This window comes from Nomia melanderi, chromosome 3 (assembly GCF_051020985.1).
Source record: "Nomia melanderi isolate GNS246 chromosome 3, iyNomMela1, whole genome shotgun sequence".
NCBI classification, from domain to species: Eukaryota; Metazoa; Arthropoda; class Insecta; order Hymenoptera; family Halictidae; genus Nomia; species Nomia melanderi.
In genome coordinates this window covers 12,103,548-12,128,421 of record NC_135001.1, presented here as the reverse complement: position 1 = coordinate 12,128,421, position 24,874 = coordinate 12,103,548, and the positions used below count along the sequence as shown (strand labels likewise).

The window sequence follows — 24,874 nt, the reverse complement described above, 5'->3', positions numbered from 1 at the left end:
CGCTTTGACGTATCTGTGACTGCATTTGGCCAATGGTAGTTAGTCAGGAAACTATTCTTTAGTTTACTTTTATATTTTTTATGAAACACACTATATTTAATTCTTCACATGTTTGTACGTACAGTTTACATAAACATTTTTCGCGTGTCTCTTAGACCATTTGTAGGGAAACAGTTTCGTTGATAGAATGTTTCGGTTTTATTGTTTTCTTCTTAGAAACAATTTTAAACAATATACACACGTTTGCATAACTTGTCTTGTAGCACAGATGACAGAAACACGTTACGGGTGACAAACAACGAAGTCTATTTATGTATTTGATTCAAAGGAACGACGTATTGAAGTCAAAAAAACGATACTAAATGGCGTATAACCTGTTTTCCTAACTGTAAATTGAACATTGTGTCGATTAATTGTTCAGTCTCATATTTCGTCAGTTGATCTGAAACACGTGTCGAGTTTCGTCTGTTTCAAGTACGACTACTCGTATCATGCCGTTTATGTTCCACATGTGAAAAAAGTCAATAGGTTGTGCCGTTTTGTCCTCAGATATACTGCTTGAGTTTTTATTATATTAAATTTTTTATATTTTATTCTAGATTTATTCTGTAACGTGTCTTTTTTTGTATTAGACACACGTATACAAGAGGAAATCATGAAGCTATTTGTATATAAATAAAAAAGATACGACTGTGCAAACCGCAAAATACAATTATATACTGTAATCAATCTACCCCACAAATAGTAGATTAATCTAAGAAGTTTCTGTGTATTACCGAACTGGCATAGGGAACGGGAAATTCATAGATCAAAAAGTAATAAATATTAGAGTCAAGGAGCACCACGTGTGTTCAGACCAATAAATCGAACTGTCACGGAAGATATACTATAATCGCTCTATACTTAAGGCATGGATTATATTTTCAGATACCAGGTATTCTAGAAAAAACAGTCCAGAGATTGTATGGTCTTCAGCAATTCCATTGAATTTGTAATACACAGTTAGTAATTTCTATCATTTAATCTTTATACATGTTTTTAATTATTTAAAGTGATTTTAATCGTTCGAATCGTTAACAGTACTGAAAGTAACATTATATAATCAAAATGATCTATGTGCAAAATGTTGCTGCACACATTTTTTTCACTTTACCTCTTTAAATATGTAAAATTGATTTATAAATAAATAGTTGCATTGAAGATACTGATAAATAAGAGATAAGGTAGGATATGGTTGATTGTACAGATTCTGCAAAATTGTATTTTTTTCATATATTTTTTTGTCATTATTTCTTGTATTTAATTCATCAATTTATTTTACACGATTAACACATACAATTATTCTTTTAATGCTCTGTGCATATCGTTAAACGACAATTTTGATGACCGGCAAGAAAGAGACTTTTATCTTTCGAGGGTTAACCTGGGCTTGTTACACTATGCAAATGCTCGCAAGAAAAATCCGGATCATAAGCGTGCATCTCGCTTTAGATGCTAATTCCATTGTTCCGTTCGAGTTCAGTTGCAACAAGAGAATTTTAAGTGAAGAGTTTTCGCTGCCAGAATGTTGGCTATATCAGCCTTGTGCGTCACAGCTTTAATTTTCACAAGTTTATTATGAACGCTGCCAGCTTCCAGAAACGTTTTAATTCAATTAGTACACATGGTTAGCAACGAACATGAAACGACCATGAAATCACATTGTTTCTCTTAAGCAGCGCCGACATTCGTTGCCAATAATTTGCTTCTCGAGAGATCCGGGCAAACGGACGGCAAATAGCAAACTGATAAACACGCTTGACGTTTTTAAGGGTTCAAAGTTTCATTTTCGTTGCAATTCTTAGTCAGATGCATTCATTCGAATAAGAATAGAAAGAACGTTGCACGCGACGTTTCTTTCTGACAATGTTTAGAAAAACCTACTGTTAACGATATTTCTTTCTCAAGATGGCGGAAGAAGCTGCAATCGAATGTCTAGAACGTCCCAAATTCCGTCGAACTGTTTGTTTAGAATTTCTACTTTTAATTTATAGAAGCGATAATAGTCGTAGAAAATCGGCCCAGACAAATATAGCGGATGACTAAGATATAGGACACCTTTTGGGGACAAAACGCTGCACAGTCACGAAGCTAAAACTATATAAAGAAGATTTCGGTCACCGCTCCTTCCACCATGTTGAAAGGGGAGCGTCACAAGTGTTCTCGAAGTGTATAATATTGTTCTGCTCAGTGTGCTGCTTCTCAAGAAAATGATTTCGAACGTCTGATAACAAGTATGTATCGATAATTTACAGGGAACCGCAAGTTTCTTTCGATTTCGTAGAATTTCAAATAAAATGCAACAACACGCGTTTAAGGAAATCCATCAAACCATGAGTGAAGCTTTTATTCCAGCGGAGGATTAAATTTTCAACAACCAAATACGACAAGTATTATCACAATCTAGTTTTATTTACATGTTTGTACGAGATAAAACAATATTTTTATGTATACGCGAATAAATGAACCGACACGTGCTGCCGTTCGGAGAATCAGAAAAATGTTCGAATTCCTCGTGATAACATTACTTTTGAGTATTTCAGCTTGTATAGAACCATGAAACAATTAACACTGAATATTTTTAACGTTAACGTGTACGATCACGTGAAAATAATATAATTATATTAAATTATCTACCTTCAAATTATCGCTTCATAAATATTATTCATATAACCATAACAATTTCCGTTTATTTTTGAAGAGGATTCCGTGGCAGTAGTTTCATTACTTCATGAGAAGACAAAGCATTATGGTTTTTACCGTGCAATTAAATGGTTTTAAACAGAAACATAAAACGGCTCGTAAAACCACTTGAATTGTGTGAATTAGACAAAACCGCAATGGAACGTTATGATTTCCCGAAACAATGGACAAGTAAGACAGTAACATGAAGAGACTCTAATAAACCTGCTAGGAGCCAGAAATAAGAAAATAATTCGATCTTTTTACGTAGAAAGAACATGGTTATGGCATGTGTTTAGATTAGGTATAACCAAAACCGAAATAAATCTTAATCATTAAATTTCCTGTATCAGTGGAACGTTTCGCTCGTGTTATTATAAGATTTTCTCCGGGAGTCGGTTTCAGGGTATTGGTTCCTTATCCGATGCGAACGAATCGATATCTACAGTATAATGGAACGTGTGTGGTGTTTCTTCTACAGGCTCAAAGGTTGCCGACTCCTATTCAGTGCATTGATCATCCGAGAAGAGGAAATAAACAGATATAAATTTTATTAAAACAGATTGCCACTGGATAAAATAAGACGATTAACGTTACACACACTAACGTTTAGAGTTAATTTTAAATGCTTAATTTCTTCGAACGGCTTTCGTAAACATTTAAAACTTCTTTTTATATTAGAGATCCTGTGAACAGTTCACAATTAAATTTTACAATACTCAGTATTGTATATATTCTTTATATTAAAAAATTATTATTTTATTGATATTTGTTTTACGTATTAAAAATACTACGGTATTTGGTATTTTTGATATTTTTAATATTCCGAAAACTAAATAAAGCAGAATAAATGAATTGCGATTATCTTTTCAATGACAATCGTTGTTTGTTGTCGTTTCCCTATATTTAAAATAGTTTGGAATATTCCGAAAATAGGGAGATCATGGATGCTGCTGAAGAACCCTTCATTGCAGCTTATTAATCTCTACGACGTCTTGATGCGGTTGGCATTGAGCTCGTTAAACATATACAACGCATTTCGTTAGAGACAATTTTGATGGGCGCATCCGACAACAAAATGCTTTCGTTGTCAGCATTTCTCGACGTAAACACGTCCGACTGGATTATGGCTTAATGTGTTCGATCAACTCCGACGGCACTCCATACTCCGCTCGTCAAACTATTTACTTTGGTCTCTACGGAAACATACGATCCATTTTTAGTAAGCATCGATCAGAGAGGCGAGTGGTTTCGTGACGCACTGGAAGCGTTTCACACAAAGGTGTCGCCCCATAGTGCGAATCAATAAAATTATGTGAAAGAATGAAGGAAGTACTGTTCGTTAGTCTTACCATAAAATGGTTCATTTAGAATAGCAATAGTCCAACTCCTATTCTTGAAGTCTCGCGGAAAAAAGGTTTTCGTAAAATATTCGTGAATTAATTAAACATTAACGTAATAACGTTACTAATAATAATATTAATTATTAATATGTGACGCCAAATCGCTAATAATGCATTCTAACACCGTTTGTCTTTGCCATGAAAGAGTAAGTGATATTTCAGAAACCGTTCAAAATTCTCTTGGTAATCAACGTATTAAAATTATACGTTGGAAACAAAAGTGATTATTCCTCTGAAATTAAAATCCTTTACTTCGTTTTTGCGTATCGTTTTTATGACTGTTGAACCACATGCAGAAGAATCGAATTCTCAGAGTAACCAATAAGATTTCCGTGCGTTGACAAAGCAAATCGAATACGGTCCTATATAAAAAGCTAATCAATCATCAGAAGACTTACGAGTACCCCACTATTGACTGATACCAGACGTCATGTAAACGTCACGTGTTAAAAAATTTACCACTGCACCAGAAGAAACTTCCCTAATTAGAGACTGATTAATCTGTCTGTTCTACAGCTAGCTCCCCTCGCTATTTCAAGACGTTGAACCACCCAATTTAGCGACTAGACCGAAATAGAATTACTGCCGTCTGATAGAGATCACTGATCTAAAGACAACCTTACACCAAATGGGACGCCTATACAGGGTGTTCCGTAAAACGAGCTAAACTTGAGCAGTTCCAGAAACGTTTGTTATGAATGACACCTTTGCCACTTGCAGATACTGTACTTTGCTAAAAATAATTTCCTCGTATGATTATATAGTTTTGTCGAAGACAGTGAAATTACATGAAACATTTCTGAAAATCAAAGTTGAAAATTAATTTATTTCATTTTTGGGGCGATCGGCCATTATTATTGTGATTAATCAGCGTGGCAGTTTTCCAAGCAGTATCATATAACAGGTAAGACACAGTGTCTTTTGTTTACACTACGAGCATCATAATGAATATAGAAATCAAAATTAATATCATTTTACTAAACACAGAAATCAACAGACGTCAATAAAAATATAAAGAAATAAGTATTAGGAATGCTTATAATAAATATAAAGGCGTTATCGTACAAGTATAAAATATACAATTTCGTAGTATATAATATTTTTATGAGGTTGATTTTATACACTGTAGTAAACACTGTAAAAAGTGTTCTTATACAAACGTGTCCCGTAAAACTTGATTTTTGACCTACAATCTAATTCTTATACCGAATACAAATATAGAAGGGTAACCACCTAAGATTTCTTGACCTACTACACTACAGTGACCTACTGTCCCACTGTACTTTGTCTCCAAAATGATTTCCGCATATTGTAGGGCATGCTTTTCGTGGGACAACCATGTATTAATATTTAAGTTTATTGTAAATTTAGATTGCGTCATTAGTTTACTAAACACTTAATGGTTTAATGGTTAAAAGAATTATAACATTGTACAATTGCAATTGTAAGGAAATCTATGATCCAAAAATGTTCAGATGTAAAACGTATCGACGGCAACAATAAATAATGGCTTTTATATCGATTAGTTCATTATATATGTATCAAAGCTTGATCTTTAAATAGATTAGTTGCATCTTTTTCAATCACTTTGTTTTGACAGACTGTATAGCATGTACTACATAGTGTTTAATCAAAAGATAAAATTAGCTCTTTGAATGGTAGTGTGTTATCTTTTTTCATGACTGTTAGCGAAACATTTACATAGTCATCCGTCGTGTTACACACACTATAGTTGACAGACTATACGTAACATAGTAATTCAGGTGTACGTATAACACTTCATAAAATTAAAAAACACATATTATATACAATAGATTACATATTTTAATACAATTACAATACAAACTTAATACGATTCATTGAAGATTTTATTTTAATTTTCCTTTCATACATCAGTATATTTTAGACACTTTAAATGCACAAAGCTTTGCAATTTGCAACGTGCATTATATGTTACATAACGAATCACATTAATTCATAATAATGTTAAATAATGAGGCGATGAAATGAATCGAATGACATACTATAGATATGATGACAGAACTATAAATATGATTACAGAAATGGAAACTCGTGCCTTGACCTTGTTGAGTTTTCTAGTACCAGAATCCTTGATGTTAGTCCCAGGGTTGCGTGTATCAGATCGAGAGAGGAAGAGAGAAAAAGAGAGAGAAAGAAAGAGAAAGAGAAAGAAAGAGAGAGAAAGAGAGAATGTGCGTGTGATTTGTGTGTGTGTGTGTTTCAAAAATACATCGCACGCATAACGGACTAGTCTCTAAAGATTATGAAAGTAATTATTACCATGATACATCGTAGGGGAATTTACTTTCTTCCGACATAATTTGGTCTATGTTTATCTAGCACGCAAGCTCTTCGCAGCATATTAATAAAAGACCACTCACCAAGATGGGACAACAATTGCAAGGACTCTGAAACAATAAAAAAAATGAACAACGTTAATACCGTGGCCATTGAAAGAAACCGCATGCACGATTACAATGGACACTAAAAACATTCTCTAGCCGCGAACAAAGGAACCTTTTCACGCGCAAAAATGACCATTCTCACAGAATACACTGGAATAAATCGTCATCTTGCACATTATCACCGGCAATCACGAAAACGAAGTGAAAAATAGACCGCCATATTTGAAAAAACCCACGCGGAATTCGACGGATATACGAGCAAAGAGTTAAATCCTTCATCGAGCCTGCGACTATAGTGGATGCCAAATATTTTGACTTTACCAAGGCCGTTGAAAAGCAAATCCGACTATAACATCCATCCCAGTTTCATCTCACCCCTTCCTCATTTTGTTGATTGTTCCAAAGTCGAGGAGAAAAGAACTGAAATATCGTTTCACGTCACGAGGTTCTGAGAAAGGCTAGGAAGTGAATGCTTGCGCAGATACCGTACACCAGTCGAGTATGATTAGAGGACAGACTGATGATTCGGTTGACGTCAGTGAATCCTTCGCCCGGGCTCTTCTGGATTTCGCTGGCTGTTTTGGAGACGAGGTCTCTTGAAATTTTAGTTGAGGTCGTTCGTGGGTATTGCGTATTTGAAGATATTAGATACTAAAACGAGTGCGGGAAGCGGGAGACAATTTGAAAGATTAAACGGACTTTATGCATTTACAATAAATATAAGGGCATAGAATGTAAGAAAGAAAAATGTTCATTTAGTTTTGACTCGTTCAGATTTCTAAGGGGATATATCAGTTTTTACATAATCATTCTACAGAATTGGAGGGAATTGAAAGAAATGGAAGATTTGAAATTTTTTAAATTTATAATTTTAAGAACCTGAAAACTTGAAAACGTGAAAACTGTAAAACTTAGGAATTTAGGAACTTAGATACTTAGATACTTAGAAACTTTGAAACTTTGATATTTTAACAGGTTAAAAATTTGAATATACGAAAATTTGGAAATGTGATAATTTGAAAATTTGAACATTTAAGAAAAGGAGATTGGAAGAGTTGAAAGAAAGCGAGAATTAGGCGCCGTCCCTGAAGCGTTACAATTGGAGAACTCTTTTTCGGGAGTCAAAATATTTGGCGCCCAGTGACATATAGTTGTCTAAACTCATTCCATTGCAACCTATGTTTGCAAGACGAGTATCTGTGCTATGGTAGTTACTGCCAGATACTTCTGCAGGTTGAAGATACTTCCCTAAGTGCAAATGACGTCACGAACTGTGTTTATGGTTGATATACATTCACTGTCGGCGGTGAGTGTGGGATCACTTTCAGATTTTCTAAAAACCTATACCCCGTGATCAATTTTCGACTGATTCAAAATTAATATTCTTAGAAACGCCTCCTGAAACTACTACCTCTCAACTTTTGTAAATCAATTTGTAGTTACTTAACGCTTTGGCAACTGCTGCTACGCATGTCTTCATTCGATCTGTGATTATCGACTGATAATGATTAAAATACTCGTTCTTAATACCTGCGTAATCCGTCCGAAATTTCTGTTAATAAGAAAATTAATTAATTATACTTTGCCCCTAAAATATTGTTGGTTATATTAATTTACAACTGTTTACTGATAGCCACTAAACTAATCATTTCTAAAAGCACATATTTGAACAAAAATGTTTCTTAACTTTTTAAAAATGAAATAAAAATGGTAGAAACATTTTTTTTAACATTAGACAAAACAATATCTACATTAAATTCTAACTAAGTTTTCATTTTGGTTTGACTTGCCAAAAGGTTCAGCAATCTTGCAAGTAGATAAATACCTTTATAACGTAGCTTTCATTTAAGTTATACAATTAACAACTAAAGAAGACTATTACAGCTATCTTCTGTCTTGAGCCACATAATCCACAATATAACTGTTACCATTCTTCTATTATTATATGATACAGTATTCGATGATTAAGTACTAATTACAACGTTACAATTTCTATGTTCTTGTTCTCATGATTAGCGCACCTTCTGATAGGATAACATCAGTCAATGCATCTTTCAAGCATCATTCATGATTAATTATTGTGCTCTTATATCTTAATTACAATCACTATCGCTGTATCGCCGTATGCCATAATACCGTCGAATCAATAACTCCATAATGTTGTATCTATCATTTATATAATCTTGACCATTGTACTGTTTTAATCTCACGCGGTGGCTCAAGTCTGGCCTTTTACAATTCGGGATTACTTTGTAATTTATCAAATTAATTAAAGAGGATTTCCTATTCTAGATCTGATGGAAGGATTTGTAGATATCGAAGGTTCGTTCGGGCCAAATCGCAATAGAAATCGACTAAGATAAAAAAAATTCCATTTGAAAGTAGATCAAAATCAAGTTTCTAAATTGAGGATCTGAAAGTCTGAAAAATAACTTCGCTGCAGTAGATTTGGCATTCGAAATAAGTCCACGACAGAAACGAAAACTGTAAAAACGAAAGAATGCAGCCAAATACTTTCTACTGCATCGCATAATGAGACTGCAGGTCTCCTACATCTACATTACGAACGTGAACACGCTGGATTAAGATAGAAACACTACTATCCATATTCAAAAATGTTTCTGTTTCACTTTTAGCTTACGGAAAGTCTTCGACTGAAGTTTCTATTTCAGTTCTACTTCAATCAACTAATTAGATGCTAAAATAGCGTGTGTTCTGAGACGTTATCTGATGATAGTGAACGCTAATATCCATATTCAAAAACATTTTTATTTTATTTGTAGCAAATAGGTCTTACAGTAAACAGACAAAGTTTCTATTTCAGTTCTACTTTAATCAACTAATTACTAAAATAACATGAGCTCTGGATTCGCTGGCCGACGAACTAATCGTGAATATGGCGCACTGAAAACTGGGCAGCGACAGTCGCAAATTAGAATTGTAAAAAGCTGTTTTCTAGAAGTGATCTTTGACAGGATTTAGAGGATCCGCTCGCAATTGGAGCGCAGTTGGAAAGGTGGGCGAGATAACTCGCGCGCGTCGCGTCGCGTCGCGTCGCTTGACCGTATCGCTCTAGAACCGATGAATGCACCGCGTCAAATGCTTAGGATTATTTTCGAATCCTGACCTGGCTTCTGAGTTTATATTCGAATGCGCGGAGGAGCATTTTCAAGGGGTCCCGGCGTTCTAACGCCGATACTATTATTTTCGACCCGCATGCGCGTAAATTTAAACGCCTGCGTCGCCCGTAAAGGCACGTTCTCACACGCGCGACTCGCGCCGCGGAACGGCTCGATCAGCATGCAACAGCATTTTTAGGCCAAATGATCGAGCACGCAACGCCTAGTTCCATATAATTACACATTTTAATCACCTGCATGAATTCACGAGATTTTCCGATTTTAACGCCAGAACTGCACCGTCCAAGGAAAAACGACTGATTTCTGTTTTCGTATTGTACGATCATTCGTGTCACACGAAAGTGTTAATTACCCGAAATTAGTCTAAGTTAGTAGCTTCGCTTACATAATATAATGAATATTAGCATCAATTTCAAAGGATCTATTGCTATGATTTTTATAAATAATTTTTACAAATAATTGCTCCGTTATTGGCCGAATAATAGTCTTCATTCATTTCTGCAATTTCTTTCTATTATGATCTTTTATAAATGTTAGTTTGGATACATTTTTCTTCGAACGCGTTTTCGCTCGTGTGAATTTTCATTTGATTCATTACTTATTTATTAGATTCTGACAAATTCACGAAGATTCATTTTTGCGACATTGTTATGTTTCAAGCGATAGATGGCAACAGTTGAACACGAAGAGAAACTAATTCCTCGTAACTCAGGTGAAATGTTGAAGCTCGAGGATTGTTAGTGTTGCTGCTCTTAACGCTGAACGATTTTCAAATTTTCACTAGAAAGGAGCTGCAAAGGTGGCGCGAACAATACTATTTTATCAAACGAAAAAGCGATTCAGCTTTTCTATTTGTGACTGATGTTTACTCAAAGTAAAGATAACATGAAAATACTACTGATCATTGTTAAAGCAGGCATTGTTTTATGTTTTGCAAGTCTGCTTGCGTTGTAAGTGCATGGAGGTCTGCAGTCTACAAATTATTGTTCAAGAGGCGATGTACGTCACAAAATGAACAAAAGTTTGTTGTTACCAGAAGGACGGTACGTCATGTGCACGTCTCATTGTTCTAAGTGGAAACTGCGTTTGCTTATTGTTTCGATTTGTTTAAATAAAACTGGAGTGTTTTCATTCGACTGAAATCTTAGTGATTTGTCAATAAAGTACACACACGTTGATGCGTTTATGAACTGTATAATAATTTATAAATCCTCAGAATTTTATAATAATATCTTACAATATATTTCTGGCAGCACTATCGACCTGATTCTCATTTTGATATGATCGTTCATGCTTATTTAAATTACACTCCATTGCCAATTTGACACTCAAATATTTTCTCAGTAATTTTATGCATCATGGGGTCGCATTTTCTAATATAAATTATCGAGATACAACTGTTACTAAATTGTACCTTTAACTTTGTCCTTAATAACCAATAACGAACAAATTCATTCAAATTGATTGTTGTTAAATAAGTAGGATTTTAAACCCCGCCAAACGATAAAGATTAAATAACAATTCGGATTTGATTGATTTGGATCGATTAAAAATATTCTGGCCATCTTATGGCTGAATTCGCGGTTGTATTGATTTCCCAATGCAAAAGAAAACAGTTTCTATATATATCACAAATTATTCATTATTTTTGACAGAGGTCCGTTTTTAAACTCTCAATATCAGTAATTAGCAGAATCCGACTTATGATCGTTTCGTTCGCTAATCGCTTTGGATAATCGATATTCTTCAATAATAACGTAATCCGCAGAAGAAACAAATGCAAGTAAATACTTACGTGTCACTTTGTACGTACTGGTTAATACAGAACACACAAATGGACGTTCGTTGAATTTAAACGAGTCCGCAAAACGCCTTCTTCGAAAGGCCGATTTATCTATATCCGAAATAATTGATTACCTTTAGAAACGTTCCATCTCATTAGTAATCCCTTAACGTGCACGTGCAAAGCCGTTCAGCGGCGTTGTTGATTTTATCGCAACAATTAAGAACTATGTGACACTCGAAGAGACGCAATAGCGGCAGTTACCGCGCATATACATGAATTTGTAAGCGATCTCGGAAATGTCAACAAACATTGCCATTAATAATGTCTACCGTGTCGTATCACTTAAACTCGGCAGACAAAAATGCCTGTTCAAGAATCAGTATCGCGTTACTAAAACAAGAATTAAGACCAATTAGATAGTTTAAACATCGCCGAACAATATTATCGAACTATGATATTCATATGTATAAAACTATGTAAGTACATATTCAGCGATTTAGAAATCGTGATCAACAGGACAAAGAAAAAGATTTGTGTTTCACGTGGATAATCGTAAATTTCAATTGATTAACCATAAAGATTCAGGAACAGATAATTAAACGTTACCTTTATTCTGATATTTTACGGCATATAATATTTTCTCTATACTTTTTGCACGCATTATCTGCTAATAAGGAGATAAGGAAATGATCAGTACAGTATACATTTTAATTATATTCAAATTATTTATAATCATCAGAGTGAGTTATAAGTAGCAATTGATTTCCCTTAATTGCATGTTTTTCCTTCATATAATTACGAATTTATATCCCAGATATCTAGACGAATTATCAGATTTTTATTACCTATAAGCACTTCTGTTACCCTGGGCAGATTATATACGCTTAAATGCATTCAATTAAATACACAGGCTATTAATTCCTCAATAGTGTAATAAAAGTGACGGATCGTGGTAACTGTTCATCTCTTCGTATTGTACTTATTTTTTATATTACGCTTTATGTCCTATATACACATTCCGGCACATGTAATGCAATTATAAACTAATATTGTTGGAACGTCTGCCACATGCATTAACGTGTTAAAAGGTTAAAAGCCGATTACCTTTTTAAATCAACCAATTCGAGTGGTTCGCATGAGTTAAATGATGGATCCTCTAAATTACTCGCAATTCGGTCTTCGAATCGATCATTCATCGTAATTTTACCTTTAATCGAGCCAATTACAATTTAATATTGCTCTGTCATTATTTCTGTTTGATTTTGATTCTTATTTTAATCGATCAATTTATAAAACCGATCGTAAGATCACAATCGCACCTATACAAGTTGTCGAGGCTCATTTGCGAAATTAAAATACCTATCTAACATTTTAATGATTCTAATTTATATCTTTTATGTAGTTACATAACATAACATTCTGTTGGCGTTTGACATGAAGAAGATACACCAGACTCCTATCGTATAACATCGTAAGATCTCTTTTTTTCGAACAATCATTTTTCACCTCTAATCGTGTAATCTTCTAATTTATGAACTTATTCGGCAGCAATTATTGGAATTTACAAGGACCATTTATCGTGAAACATTATTTACTCACAGGAAAATTTGTTTCGGGACACATTTTAAATACTACTTTTTAATACTTTTAAGTGCTATTGTATAGTAACATATTTCTCTGTTACTCGTTTTGTAAAAAATGTATAAATGTATGAAATCCATAATTTATTAGATACTGGCGTCGAACAAGCGAATCAAATGAATAAATCTGAATGACATAATCTTGAGTCTCTAAAACTTTTGAAGGTATAAGCTTCGAAAGCATTGTCCAAACTTTATAAAACAACCTGTAGGAATAGAAATGCCAGAGCGTCACTCGCCAGGGGAACGGTAGGAAAATTTCAAAGCCATGAGCAGACACTGACAACCGTGTGATTACCACGTGCTGCTTGATTACGTTTAGGAAGCAGCTGGCGGTAAACTAATGTTGATTGTCCCGCTGAACGAAGGGTTAACTGACAATTGAACTTAATATTAAAGAACAATAACACCAGTTTCGGTTGCACTTTTTTCTATGTCACATTTATATAAAAAAAAGTAAACCTTCTGATCAAATAAGAATTCATTGTTTCTGCAAATACAAGTCAGACTAGTACAGTTATCCTAAAATAAATCTGCCGATGCAGCCAAAAAGGGCATTAAACATTAGTTATTGTTGGTTCTGAGAAGTCTTGTAATAGATCCATTTTATTAAATTGGTGCATATTGAATGTCCTCTTTATAGAGTCTGAATTTTGCAATGTAATAAAGTGAGTTGAGTGATACTTGACCTTAAAATGACACTGCAGGGTCATCCCAGACCCCAGGAGATTTTAAAGTCCTCTTTTATACGTGTCAATAAGAGTTGCCATATTGAACTTCTCGTAATACTTGCACTCTGTGTGATAATCTATGATTCATTAAATCGAACATGCAAATTTATGTTTTTTAGTAGAACGGCGTAAAAACGCTAATTAAAATTTCTCTCTTTTTGGTAACATGTATACAGTATTAATTGGTGATGGGAACAGTAAAAAGTAAAAAAATATTCATTTATTATTGTCTTTGAGTTTAGATTTGAAATTAAAATTCAAATAGATTTTTCTTTATTGTTACACTAACGGTAGTAGTGATGCGATGGTATACAGAACGCTTAAAAATTCAACGTCTTTTCTCAGTTAATATATTTCAGGCTCCTCTACCGTGAAGAACGGTAACTCTAACAAGAACAATCATCAGAGTCGATAAAGTTACCGACCATACTATTACCAACAGATTATTCATTATGTATACCTACCGTGCGTCGGTATCATCAATATCTTTCTTACCAAGTGACGATAATAAACACCATATATAATTTTGTACGGTTGATTTCAATTTATTTACCAAGTATTTAAACGCAATATTTTTTAATACATAGTTCAACTGTCTTTCGCATGCGAGAAGATGGCGTTATAATCAGCCATAAATTTTTATGTCGGTAAAGCAGTCGACTTCAGTCATGAATGTCCACATCTAATCTATTCTCGTATCTTGTCTGTGGTTTGAACTGATAACGGGATTCCTGAATTCATATATTATCATATTCAGAAGATTCCTGGAGTCAGTGACTTTTTGCTCTGTCGGTATTGCAGATCTCCGAAGAAAAATGTAGATCCATATATGATCAACTTCTTTACAACTTGTCTGTCATAATATAAACGTTGGTAATTGCATAGAGAACACTCAATTTCACTTTTTAAGATAAAAAATTCGCTTTCACATTGGATAGAATTTCTGAGGTTTTAAGTAACTATTTATTTTCATAAGTATTACAAAAATTATAAACTAACACATGAATGCATGGATTCTTGCCATTCAAGTTGCAAACGATGGATTCTTTTAAACGTTACTGAGAAACTATCAGTAAGGAGTTGAAGATGTGCATCCAGTTAATAATTCCGTGTTAGACAAGTGAAAGGAATGTACAGGGTGACCTATCAGAAATTGATTATTTATACATTTCCTATAATATCGTTGATTGTAAGAGATGAAAATATCTTTTAAATGCACCTTAAAAATAATAGAAATTTTTATAAAGAATAACAATTATTAGTTCGCGTGAATATTGTTTTCAATCTATTATATTGACTAGATTGCAGTTGTTTATGTAAATTAATAATTCTATAGACTAAAATACAGGCATCAAAATTCACTGAAAGACAGGTTTCATTACTGAAACTTTTGTTAAGATGAATAAATCAAAATCTTATGTGTTAAATTTTTATTGTGTTCTTTACATTGAATCATAAGAAAAATAAAAATTTGGAAAGGAATATTTGACTACAATATACTACCACAATTCTTAAAATATTTTGTTGTAGCGATTCTTTGTATAACATTTGTTACCTAATCATATAGATAAGAATTTAATGTTATATTTTATTAATCAAATGAAGTGTTCAATAATTCAATGAATACTTCAAATAATTTAATTTTCAAACGTGTGTTGAACATTTTACTTGTGTTATCCGAAGTATCTTAAATGCTTAAATCACTGTTTCATATTGAAGTGATTTGATTTCAGATTACAGCAGATAATTCGATGTAATAAAAATTCCATGCAGTAGATCCGAAATTGATACTTCAAGTAATCAGACAATCACTGATTATTCCTTCTTAAAATAATCAGTGATTATTGTTATCACTTTTCTATCAAACCAAAATTTTATTGAAAACAAATTTCAATTTCCGGTGAACGGTACATTCAAAAATCCAAATTTTTAAATAATAACAGTCCACAGTAATTACTAATACTAATAAACCCAGTTAAAAAATTAAACTAATATACATCTCTGAGAAACATTTCATCTAGTTGTGCACTGACACATTTGCGTACGCCATAAACACTGGACATCCATAGCCTACTTGACTGCTAACTGAATGATCCAGCTGCCAGAAGATTCAAGTTTAATTGAATTGTCTTTTTAACCAATCGATTATTAATATTTGATAATGGCAATTCGGTTACAGTGCAGAGACAATGAACCGGAAAAAATTAAAGTTTATTAAATCGAATAACTCTTTATTCATGCATCGGGACGAGACTGTAAGCACAGGTAATTTAGATCGTTAGCGTCGCTATTACCTGCATATAAAAACTCATGACGTCAATCGACCAGTACGATGACTAGGGTGATAGAGAAAGAGGAAGGCAGAAACAAAGACAGAAAAGGGCAGAAAGAGAGAAAGAGAGAGTGAGAGAGTGGGAGGGAGAGAGAGAGAGAGAGAGAGAGAGAGAGAGAGAGAGAGAGAGAGAGAGAGAGAAATAACAAGAGCCATCTAGCGAGTAGGTTGTAGAAATGTCAAATCGACTGGAGTGTTCGACTTATCGACGCTGATTAGACAATTGTGGCAACAACAGTGGTATAAGTACGCATCCTAAATGTGAAACGAACAAAAGTTTGCATTCCCTCACAACTTCGTGGATTAAGTCCACAAACGTGAAAATTAATTTTTCAAGAGAGTTCATACGATATTCTAATTTTTTATTCAAATAATTCACAATTGTATAGTTGCATAACAAAGTTAAATACGGAGTTTCTGGAAGTATTCGATTATTAACAAGAAACATTTAAAAAAAGACGGATTAACACAATGATTACAAGAACTATTTACATATTCGTTAAAAAATGTGGAATATTAAACTGAGTCATGTTGAACAAAAACAGTTCTGGTTTATGCTACTGTTACAATAAAGTTTGTTGCATTTACAAATAATAAAGAATTTTTATCGTTTTATTTTGTACCTTTGCAGAGATTAAATTCTACAAAGTAAGAAATATTGAAGTATTCTACGTATCATTGAAATAAATAATTTAACAGTAGAATATGTGTGAATCTTCATGAACACAGTAGTACGCGCCATTTTGCGAATAGATACGGGAAGTAAAAACGTTCTGAAACTTTTGTTCAAATGTAGACAGATTAGTCGAAGTAGATTAGAACTGTCATGGCAAAATTACTTCCCGTTATGTTAAAATGGTCGTCAAATTAGTTGATTCAAGGCTTCTTCGCTAAGCACGAGTGAAACTCGAATTATTACACCGTAAAGAAGCTATGAGACACGCGTTATTTTATTGAGTATAATTAAATTACTACCCCTGGTGCTAAAATTCATTGATGTTATAATTATTCCTTGTGACTACTTTCACCGCAGCTATAAAGCTTATTAAATTGGTACGTAAAAACAAATTTTCTTTGTGATTTTAATGATTTTCTATAATTATTTATATTATTAAAATTACAGTATAATCTGTCGAATAAAAAATAATATTGTAGTGTGTTTTCTTTCTTTATACATTGGTATTTAAAATCACAAATTTGCATCATTGTCTGTAGCCTAGTAATTATGCGGGTTGGACCATGTATATAAACGTGAACGCGCGAACATGTCTGTAGTAATTTATGAGTATACACAAAAACTCGTTTAGAACATAATAACCATTATATGATTCACAATTATGCGACTACACTGGGTGAATCTCGTGAAATCGATTTAGTACGTAAAACAATTTAACCGTTCGGAACAAATTTAATTGCTGTTGTATTTTACTTGGGTTATAACAAAATTGTGTTGATTACTTAGTAAACTATTATATTAATGATAAAAAATAAAAATCTTACTAAAGATACCAATAACTGTCGTCAATGATATTTTTCTCTTTCTATTGCATTGGCAACCTCTGACGTAGTTCTATTATCATTATCATTTTACGTCATTTTATTTACATTGTGTTACGTGCGTTTCGTATTTACTAAAACTTTATCATTTAGATTTATGACTACTGAACCAATCTCTATTGTTTAAATAAAATATAAACCCGAGTAGCTGAAAAGTATTCAGAAAGATGTGATATGTGTACGTTAAACGACTGCATACCTTTACCGTTAAATTTTATTCTTATTTAAAATCATTTGATTAAAATAATTTCATAAGTCACAAGTTATTCGATAACAAATATTAATATTAAATTTCGCATAAATGCACGACAATCCGCAGTCTAGTCGTCGATGATGCCCATTGGCCGCTAATAATTATTCTAAAATAAATACCATTGTATGAGATTTCTGGGATAACTTACAACTACATATTTTTCGTATCGTTTATATTTGGTATAATGTTACCAAAATTCCCCTAAATGCATAAACATTTACAATCGATTTATAAAAGTTCAAAGTACCGAGAATTTTTCACGAATCGCTCGAAATCTTTCATGAGCCACCGTGCATGAACATCCGTCGACTCGGTCAGTAATGAAACCCGGCCTTAACTGTCGGTCCCAGCCTACAATTTGCACGGTACGCGGATGTCATCCGATCGACAAACAGACATCACTTCCCAGCGATCGAATATATCCGATACCAGGAGGGAACGTGTGTAAATACTTCTTCCTTATAATATGATTACGGGCCTTGTCTCCGAATAGACGAGACGTCCGGATTTGGATTTAAGGAGGTGTATCATTCCGGCTGCAATTTCGTTCGACATTGAACCGACAATAAAACCTAGCCGTCTGCCTCTGTCGCTGGCGTGCGATTCTCGCGGATGCTTCGTTTCGTTATCTGAAGTCTAGGTTTCCTCATTACTCGCTTGAAAACACATGATAGGGTGGAACAAACGTAAAATGAAGAAACAGGAGATAACCGACGAGAAATACGCTCGACAGGATTTACTTCCTAGGACGCATCGCTCGGTCAACCAGACCTGGGCGCATTTTAGATAACAATATTTTAAACATCGCTTCGAATAGCTTGTTAATTCACCTCATAATTAACGCGTTCTGAAAAACGCGAGTTTCCTAATAGTTTATTTCGAGGAGTAATTCCCTTGGATATATTGTCACGCAACTCAGATAAAGTAATAATTTTACCTGAAATTAAGTCTAAGCCGTCGTCCCGCGAATGAAATATTCTTGTTACAATAATCCGAGGCATCAAATCAAATATTCTTAACTAGTCTATGAAGTAACTTAATATTATCTCCTATATTTCCGAGTATCTTTGTCGAAGGCGAAGTATATATCCTAAATAGCTAATTCTTTATTGTAACTTCGAATAAAATTCTTCTCAGGAGTTCATAGTATCTTCGACAATTTCGAGCATACTTTGAACCCCGGAGTCCACGACGGTTATTATAATATATGAAAATTTCATTCATTTTATTCGTTTCCTGTTTACAGAATTATACGAAAGTGAAATATTTCGTTGAGAGTTACGCGTGGTTCGGAGAAGAAAATCTTTAGTGGAAATGTTAATTGAGGAAGCCGTTGCGGAGAAGCGTGTAGTAGGAGAAGACGCAATTAACACTGGACGATGGAGCGCGTTATCAGTCCTGTATTCGTAGTTCGAGATGGCTGTTTTGAGATCCCGCTTCCTGATCGGCGGGAACCGACCTCCGCGCAGGAATGCGCGCAACATCGATATGTTCGAACCTTTGTGGACGGAGATTTTTAGAAACGATGAAAATCTGTTTCTTAGCAAGCTAAATTAGGCATTGAACTCTTAACACTAGGACTACCAAGCAGTCAAACTGTCTTTTTGAAATTTCTCTGTAGAAACTAAATGGCGCAACTACTGAAACTTCAATCGATTTGCACTAGTAATTTCTCAGAGGAGCATCTGTTATCTTTTCAATAACTGGAAAAAAGAAATCATGAATGGGCCAGTTTGATCCATCCGGTAGTTCTAGAGATAAATAGAGTTTCTAGTGTTAAATACGATAGAATAAAAAAACTATATACTGTAGAAATACCTGTTTCACGTGTTTGCGAATATAGGTGCACACGTGTAGTAAACGAATCCGGATCTGAATCAATGTAACTTTTATTATAATAATAGTACGTCACTCGTTCTTAAAGGGTTAACCCATTTGCATCCATAAGTGAAATATTCCGCACATGACTTTCATTTATTACCGGACGCGGAATATTCCGCGGACGGATGCAGTTCGTTTTTCGTCATCAATCCGCGAGCACCTTCTGAACTGTTTTTATTGATTCTTTTGATTCTTAACAAATTTTACTTTTGTTAAATATACAAACGTATACTACTATCTTTTGTTTTAATTACTACACGTAATTTTGTAAGTAAAATGGAAAATAAAAAAGCTACTGCCGCACGGTGATACGGGCTGAGTACCAATTAAACGTCTCGGTTGTATGAAGTTAGCGTATTTCGACCTGTGATACAAATGGGTTAAACTGGGGGTGTGCCAGAATTTGAAAATATCGAGTTCGGATCGGATTGCAGAAAGTTCGAAGGTTACAAAGAATTAGACTGTAGAGTAAAACTAATAACCAAATAATATTTTATTATATTTTATTATGTTTTATTATATTTTATTATCACATGTTTTTACTCAAAATTACAAAAGAACTTATTTGTACATGCCTAAATCTGATTCTCTCGGGAACCAGACTCGACCAGATCACCGAATTCCTGACATTTCTAGGTTTTCGCACACCTCTAATTTAAACAAACAAATCCTTTTTAAATGTGTCACGATTCGATTCGTGTACGTGGATGCCTATTGAACGTACGGACAAAAATATCATTGAAAACCTGTTTATAGAAAGCGTGGATAATTGATTTTTATCAATATCGAGAGTTCTGACGATCGTTATTGAAACCAATGTAGGACTCATAATGTGCTATACAGGGTGTCCCGTTTAACTCGATTATTGAATTCTCTTGATTATGTGTGATTTTAGTTGGGAAACGTAACCACTGTCAACATTTTTGGATCGAGATCGTATTTTTGGGAACTTCAAGATTCTTTAAAACTTGTTTTGATATGTTTAAAGTTTTGTACAACATTCTATTTCGAGTGATTACACGCAGTTAAAGAAAAATGGCAAATGTATGATCGTTAATTGCTATTTAGACGGTTCGACAAACTAATTAATTAAGTTCAGAGATATAATATTACGGCCTTTAACACTGAACGTTCCACGACCCGTCAAATGACCGGTCTTAAAATTTGATTTAAACTTTTGTATTCTCTTTTGTCCATTTAACTTTCCATCAATTCTTATGTTATCCGATTAATTAGTTTCTCAGTTTTTGTCTTTCCTATTGTTTCAGTTTCTACTAAAAAAATTGCTCGTTCAATCTGTTTACCTTTATTTTATAACTAATTATTTAGCTGGGCAGAGTGGAAGTAGTTCAGTAAAGTGCTGGTACATATAGTGTTACGGTACAATAAAAAATTCAGAAAAGAGTGTTTCAATAAGAGATTACTAAATAAATTCATTCGTTCACGTGTCACCATGAAAATCGAGAAGAATCTCATTCAACTCGTAAAGATTACTAAACACAGACGTTGTAAACCACTCACTTTAATTACTCGGTACTTCTGACATTAAAGCTGGCAATTAAAATTTCAAGCACAGTTCATTACGTCTAGTAATTACTGAGAATCGCCTTAAATCAAATTAACAATTACATTTCAACCGCAATTGTTGATCGTTCGATGAATCGGGTATATACCGTGATGCTGGTCCGTTCAAGGAAAGTTCCTAAAGCCACGGACAAAACATTTGAACGTAACAAAGAGATGAAACGAATCGAGGCTGCGGACGACCGGTAGTAGAGGAGAGTGCATGAATACGAGATAGGACAGAAATACGAGACACCAAGGTTTTCACTTGCATACAGTATTGATAGTTTCGACAATGATTGTATATCGAGTATTATGACTAGTGAAACACTCTCTCGTAGCAAACATTGCTAACATTTATCGTTCTTTTGTTTATCGGACGTCTGATGTTTCAGTCGTAGTAGAAAGTTTATAAGCGAGTTTATTCAAATGAAGTTTACTCCGGTTTATTTTCGTTTATTTGATTTGGTTCATTTACTATTCGTAACTTTGAAAAAAACGAAATAATAATTAAAGTTTTAGCATTATATAATAAGGAAGATTCGAAGAATTTCTGTTTCTGATAAAATAATAAGATATAACAGGAGAAAGTGAAATGCTAAATTGATAGAAATACGATGTACTTGATTAATAACAATAATACTAACATATTTTATAATTTATTACTAGATATTAAAGTGAATTTTAACCATTCTTCTCTCGATTTTTTCATTTATGATTATTCTGAAACTTTCTATACTAAAATAAAATATTCGTATCCGAATTTCTAAATTTTAAAAGTAATCTAATTTGAATCTAACTTTAATCTACTCTTAAAAGAGTGGAATCTACTTTTGAAAATAAAACTGCTTTATTTTCAGTCAGATTTTTATTCCTATTTACCGTGTACTAAGCAATCTGATTTAATACCGTTTCATTTAACGCTCCGTCTTTTAAGAACACGTCTCGAGAGTCAATCGTGGTATTACTGTATCATCACGCACGCCAGAGATCGGTCTTTTCATGGTGTTTCCGAGTGCGCGCGGAAAACCTCAGCCCGTTCACGGTGAACGTCTTCGTACGCGCTATACCATTAAAATCGGACTTTTTCAAGGATTTCCAGTGTGCCCGGCGAAATGTTACAACGGCACGAATGCGGAGACGGGCCGGAGAGCTTCCCTTCTTTCTTCTTGCTTAAAACACGCCGATACAGTCCGCGAATTCTTCTCAAAACAAAAACATTTCGTCCAGCATTTAACCCTGCTGCGTTCTTCGGCTTTTTCTCGATATAATCGTTTTTTTATTTTCTTCGTACAATATTTCTCGATTTACTCGTGTTTTTTACTTTGTCAAGGATACTTTCAAATTTGAGAATAATATAAGAAATTGGTTACTAAACCACGTGTTTTTATGATATTGGGTCGTCCCATAAGTTCGTAATAATTTCTGTTAATCTATTAACTGTGGAATTTAGTTTCAAAAGTCTTTGATTGAGCACGCAATACAATCGAACAGTGAAGTGTATACTGGTCAAACGCACCTATAATACAGTCTAACGAAAAATTCAAGCAAAACGAAGAAGAATTACACGTCTATCTGAAAAAAGAAATAATTCATCGTTGAAAGGATTAGTATCATTTTGACTTTTAAAATGACGTGTACACTCGTCGAACGCGGTTAACTGGTTAATACTTTTCGCGTTACGTTCTGTAATCACAGAGCGATATGAGTTTCAACTGCTTCAGTTTAGCCAGTAGAAGGTAATCGAGAGCGACAGGTCGTGAAGTTATAAACATTTTATATTTAATAGAATATTATTTTAGATGGTAGACAAATTAACGGCACGAACTTATGGGACGACCTAATACTTTTTGAACAATATTTCAACTGTCCAGATAAATTGTAGATCGCGATAAGATTAAATTGTCCGTATTATTTCAAAGCAATCGTCAAAGGTATCCAAATATTAATTAGTTCAAGCTTGAACATCGAATATTCATATATATCCCGATCGAATTAGCCTCTGAATTCTCATTTCTTAATTCTTATTGTTTCTTCTTTTATATAATACACGAGTAACATTTACCATAGATGTTTACGTAGTTTAATTAAATACGTTTAGTCTAGTCTATTTTCGTGATCGAAACGCGCAACAAGTACGCTTTACTGCTAGTAAAAGAACAGCGTCGAAACAAACAGTGTAAAATGCTGCTTAAATGGTGATTTTTTACCATTCAACCGTTATCACGTGCATACATTACGAACTACTACATAATTACGTAGAAGCAAAAACGTGTTGTTACGGTACGAAATGTTTTCGGTAAAGTAATAAACGCGCCGCCTTGAATGTATTAAATAAAAGGCTGCGCGGTTAATTCTTAAACCTCGCGTAGCGTACTCCGCAAGGCCACCTTTCGTTCCGTGACTACTAATGAAGATCAAAACACGAAGTTAGGAGATCGGAATACGCGCGGAAAATCGTCGAGGTTACATTTGGTACGGCGTGCTTTTTGCAAATATATTTGATTGGCGCCGTTTTCATAGGAACATATGTATAATCTTTTCATGTACAATAATTTTAGCCGTCAAGTGTAACGTTCCCTTTTTCTTCTGACTTCCAACAAACTATGAGAAATATTTGTTTTTTATTGACAACTACATCGAATTGCGTAAATAGTTAGATTATCTATGCATAATATATAGTTATACATATTATCTATTCATAAGGAATACAGCATGTATATCGTGTAATAATTTTCTTCAATTTCTTTTGTAATAAATTTTCTCGTGACATTGCTGTCCGTTGCAATGAAATTAACGATAAGACAATAACGATTGAATATTATAAATTTCGAATGATAAAGAAGCATGTTAATGATATTAATATTCGAGCAAGGTTTTCATAATAATAAGACAACAATTGTCCAATTTTTCGAGAGATTTCGATACGTCGATCAAATCAGTTTTCTTTCAATGGACGAAGGGGTAAAAAGTTATTAAAAGCATGAAACGGAAGAGTCAGGAATAGAAACATTCGTAGCAAGGTTATGGACGTTTTTATATAGAAATTCCGATTCTCATATGTTTGCAAGAATCGTCGCAAAAACGGAAAGGTACTATCAACGAAGGGGAATAGACTTGTTAACTAATTTTATTTCATCGGTTTTTGTACGGTCGCGCACGCTATAAATACACGGAGTTCTTTAATTTATACACATTTCAGTGCGATCATACCGCATTCTTGCCAACGTTGTCACTTCCAGACGAACGGAACTCGAAACGATCACTCGAAAGGTTTCAAATGGTAAATCTAGTTGGAATAAACAGATCAGATAAACATTATCGACCTATCCGAATGTTTTGATATAGTCGGTCTGGTGTATTTGCTGCTCGCTCAATTCTTTTGTTACAACCTTTTTACAGAGCCTTATCGGATCCCCGTTTACGTAACATTTTTCTATG

At 33.9% G+C, this 24,874-nt stretch overlaps 1 protein-coding gene across 4 annotated transcripts in view; it reads right to left on the bottom strand.

Moving 5' to 3' along the window:
* The window catches only part of LOC116428167 (uncharacterized), a 98,272-nt gene that overhangs the window by 24,102 nt on the left and 49,296 nt on the right, over positions 1–24,874 (bottom strand). For 2 of the 4 annotated variants that reach the window (XM_076366292.1, XM_031979447.2), the window contains one exon: positions 6,527–6,553. The exons of the other annotated variants lie outside the window; for them this stretch is intronic. In XM_076366292.1, coding sequence (XP_076222407.1) covers positions 6,527–6,553 — 27 coding nt within the window. The remainder of the gene's footprint in view (positions 1–6,526; positions 6,554–24,874) is intronic. 4 annotated transcript variants of the gene reach the window in all.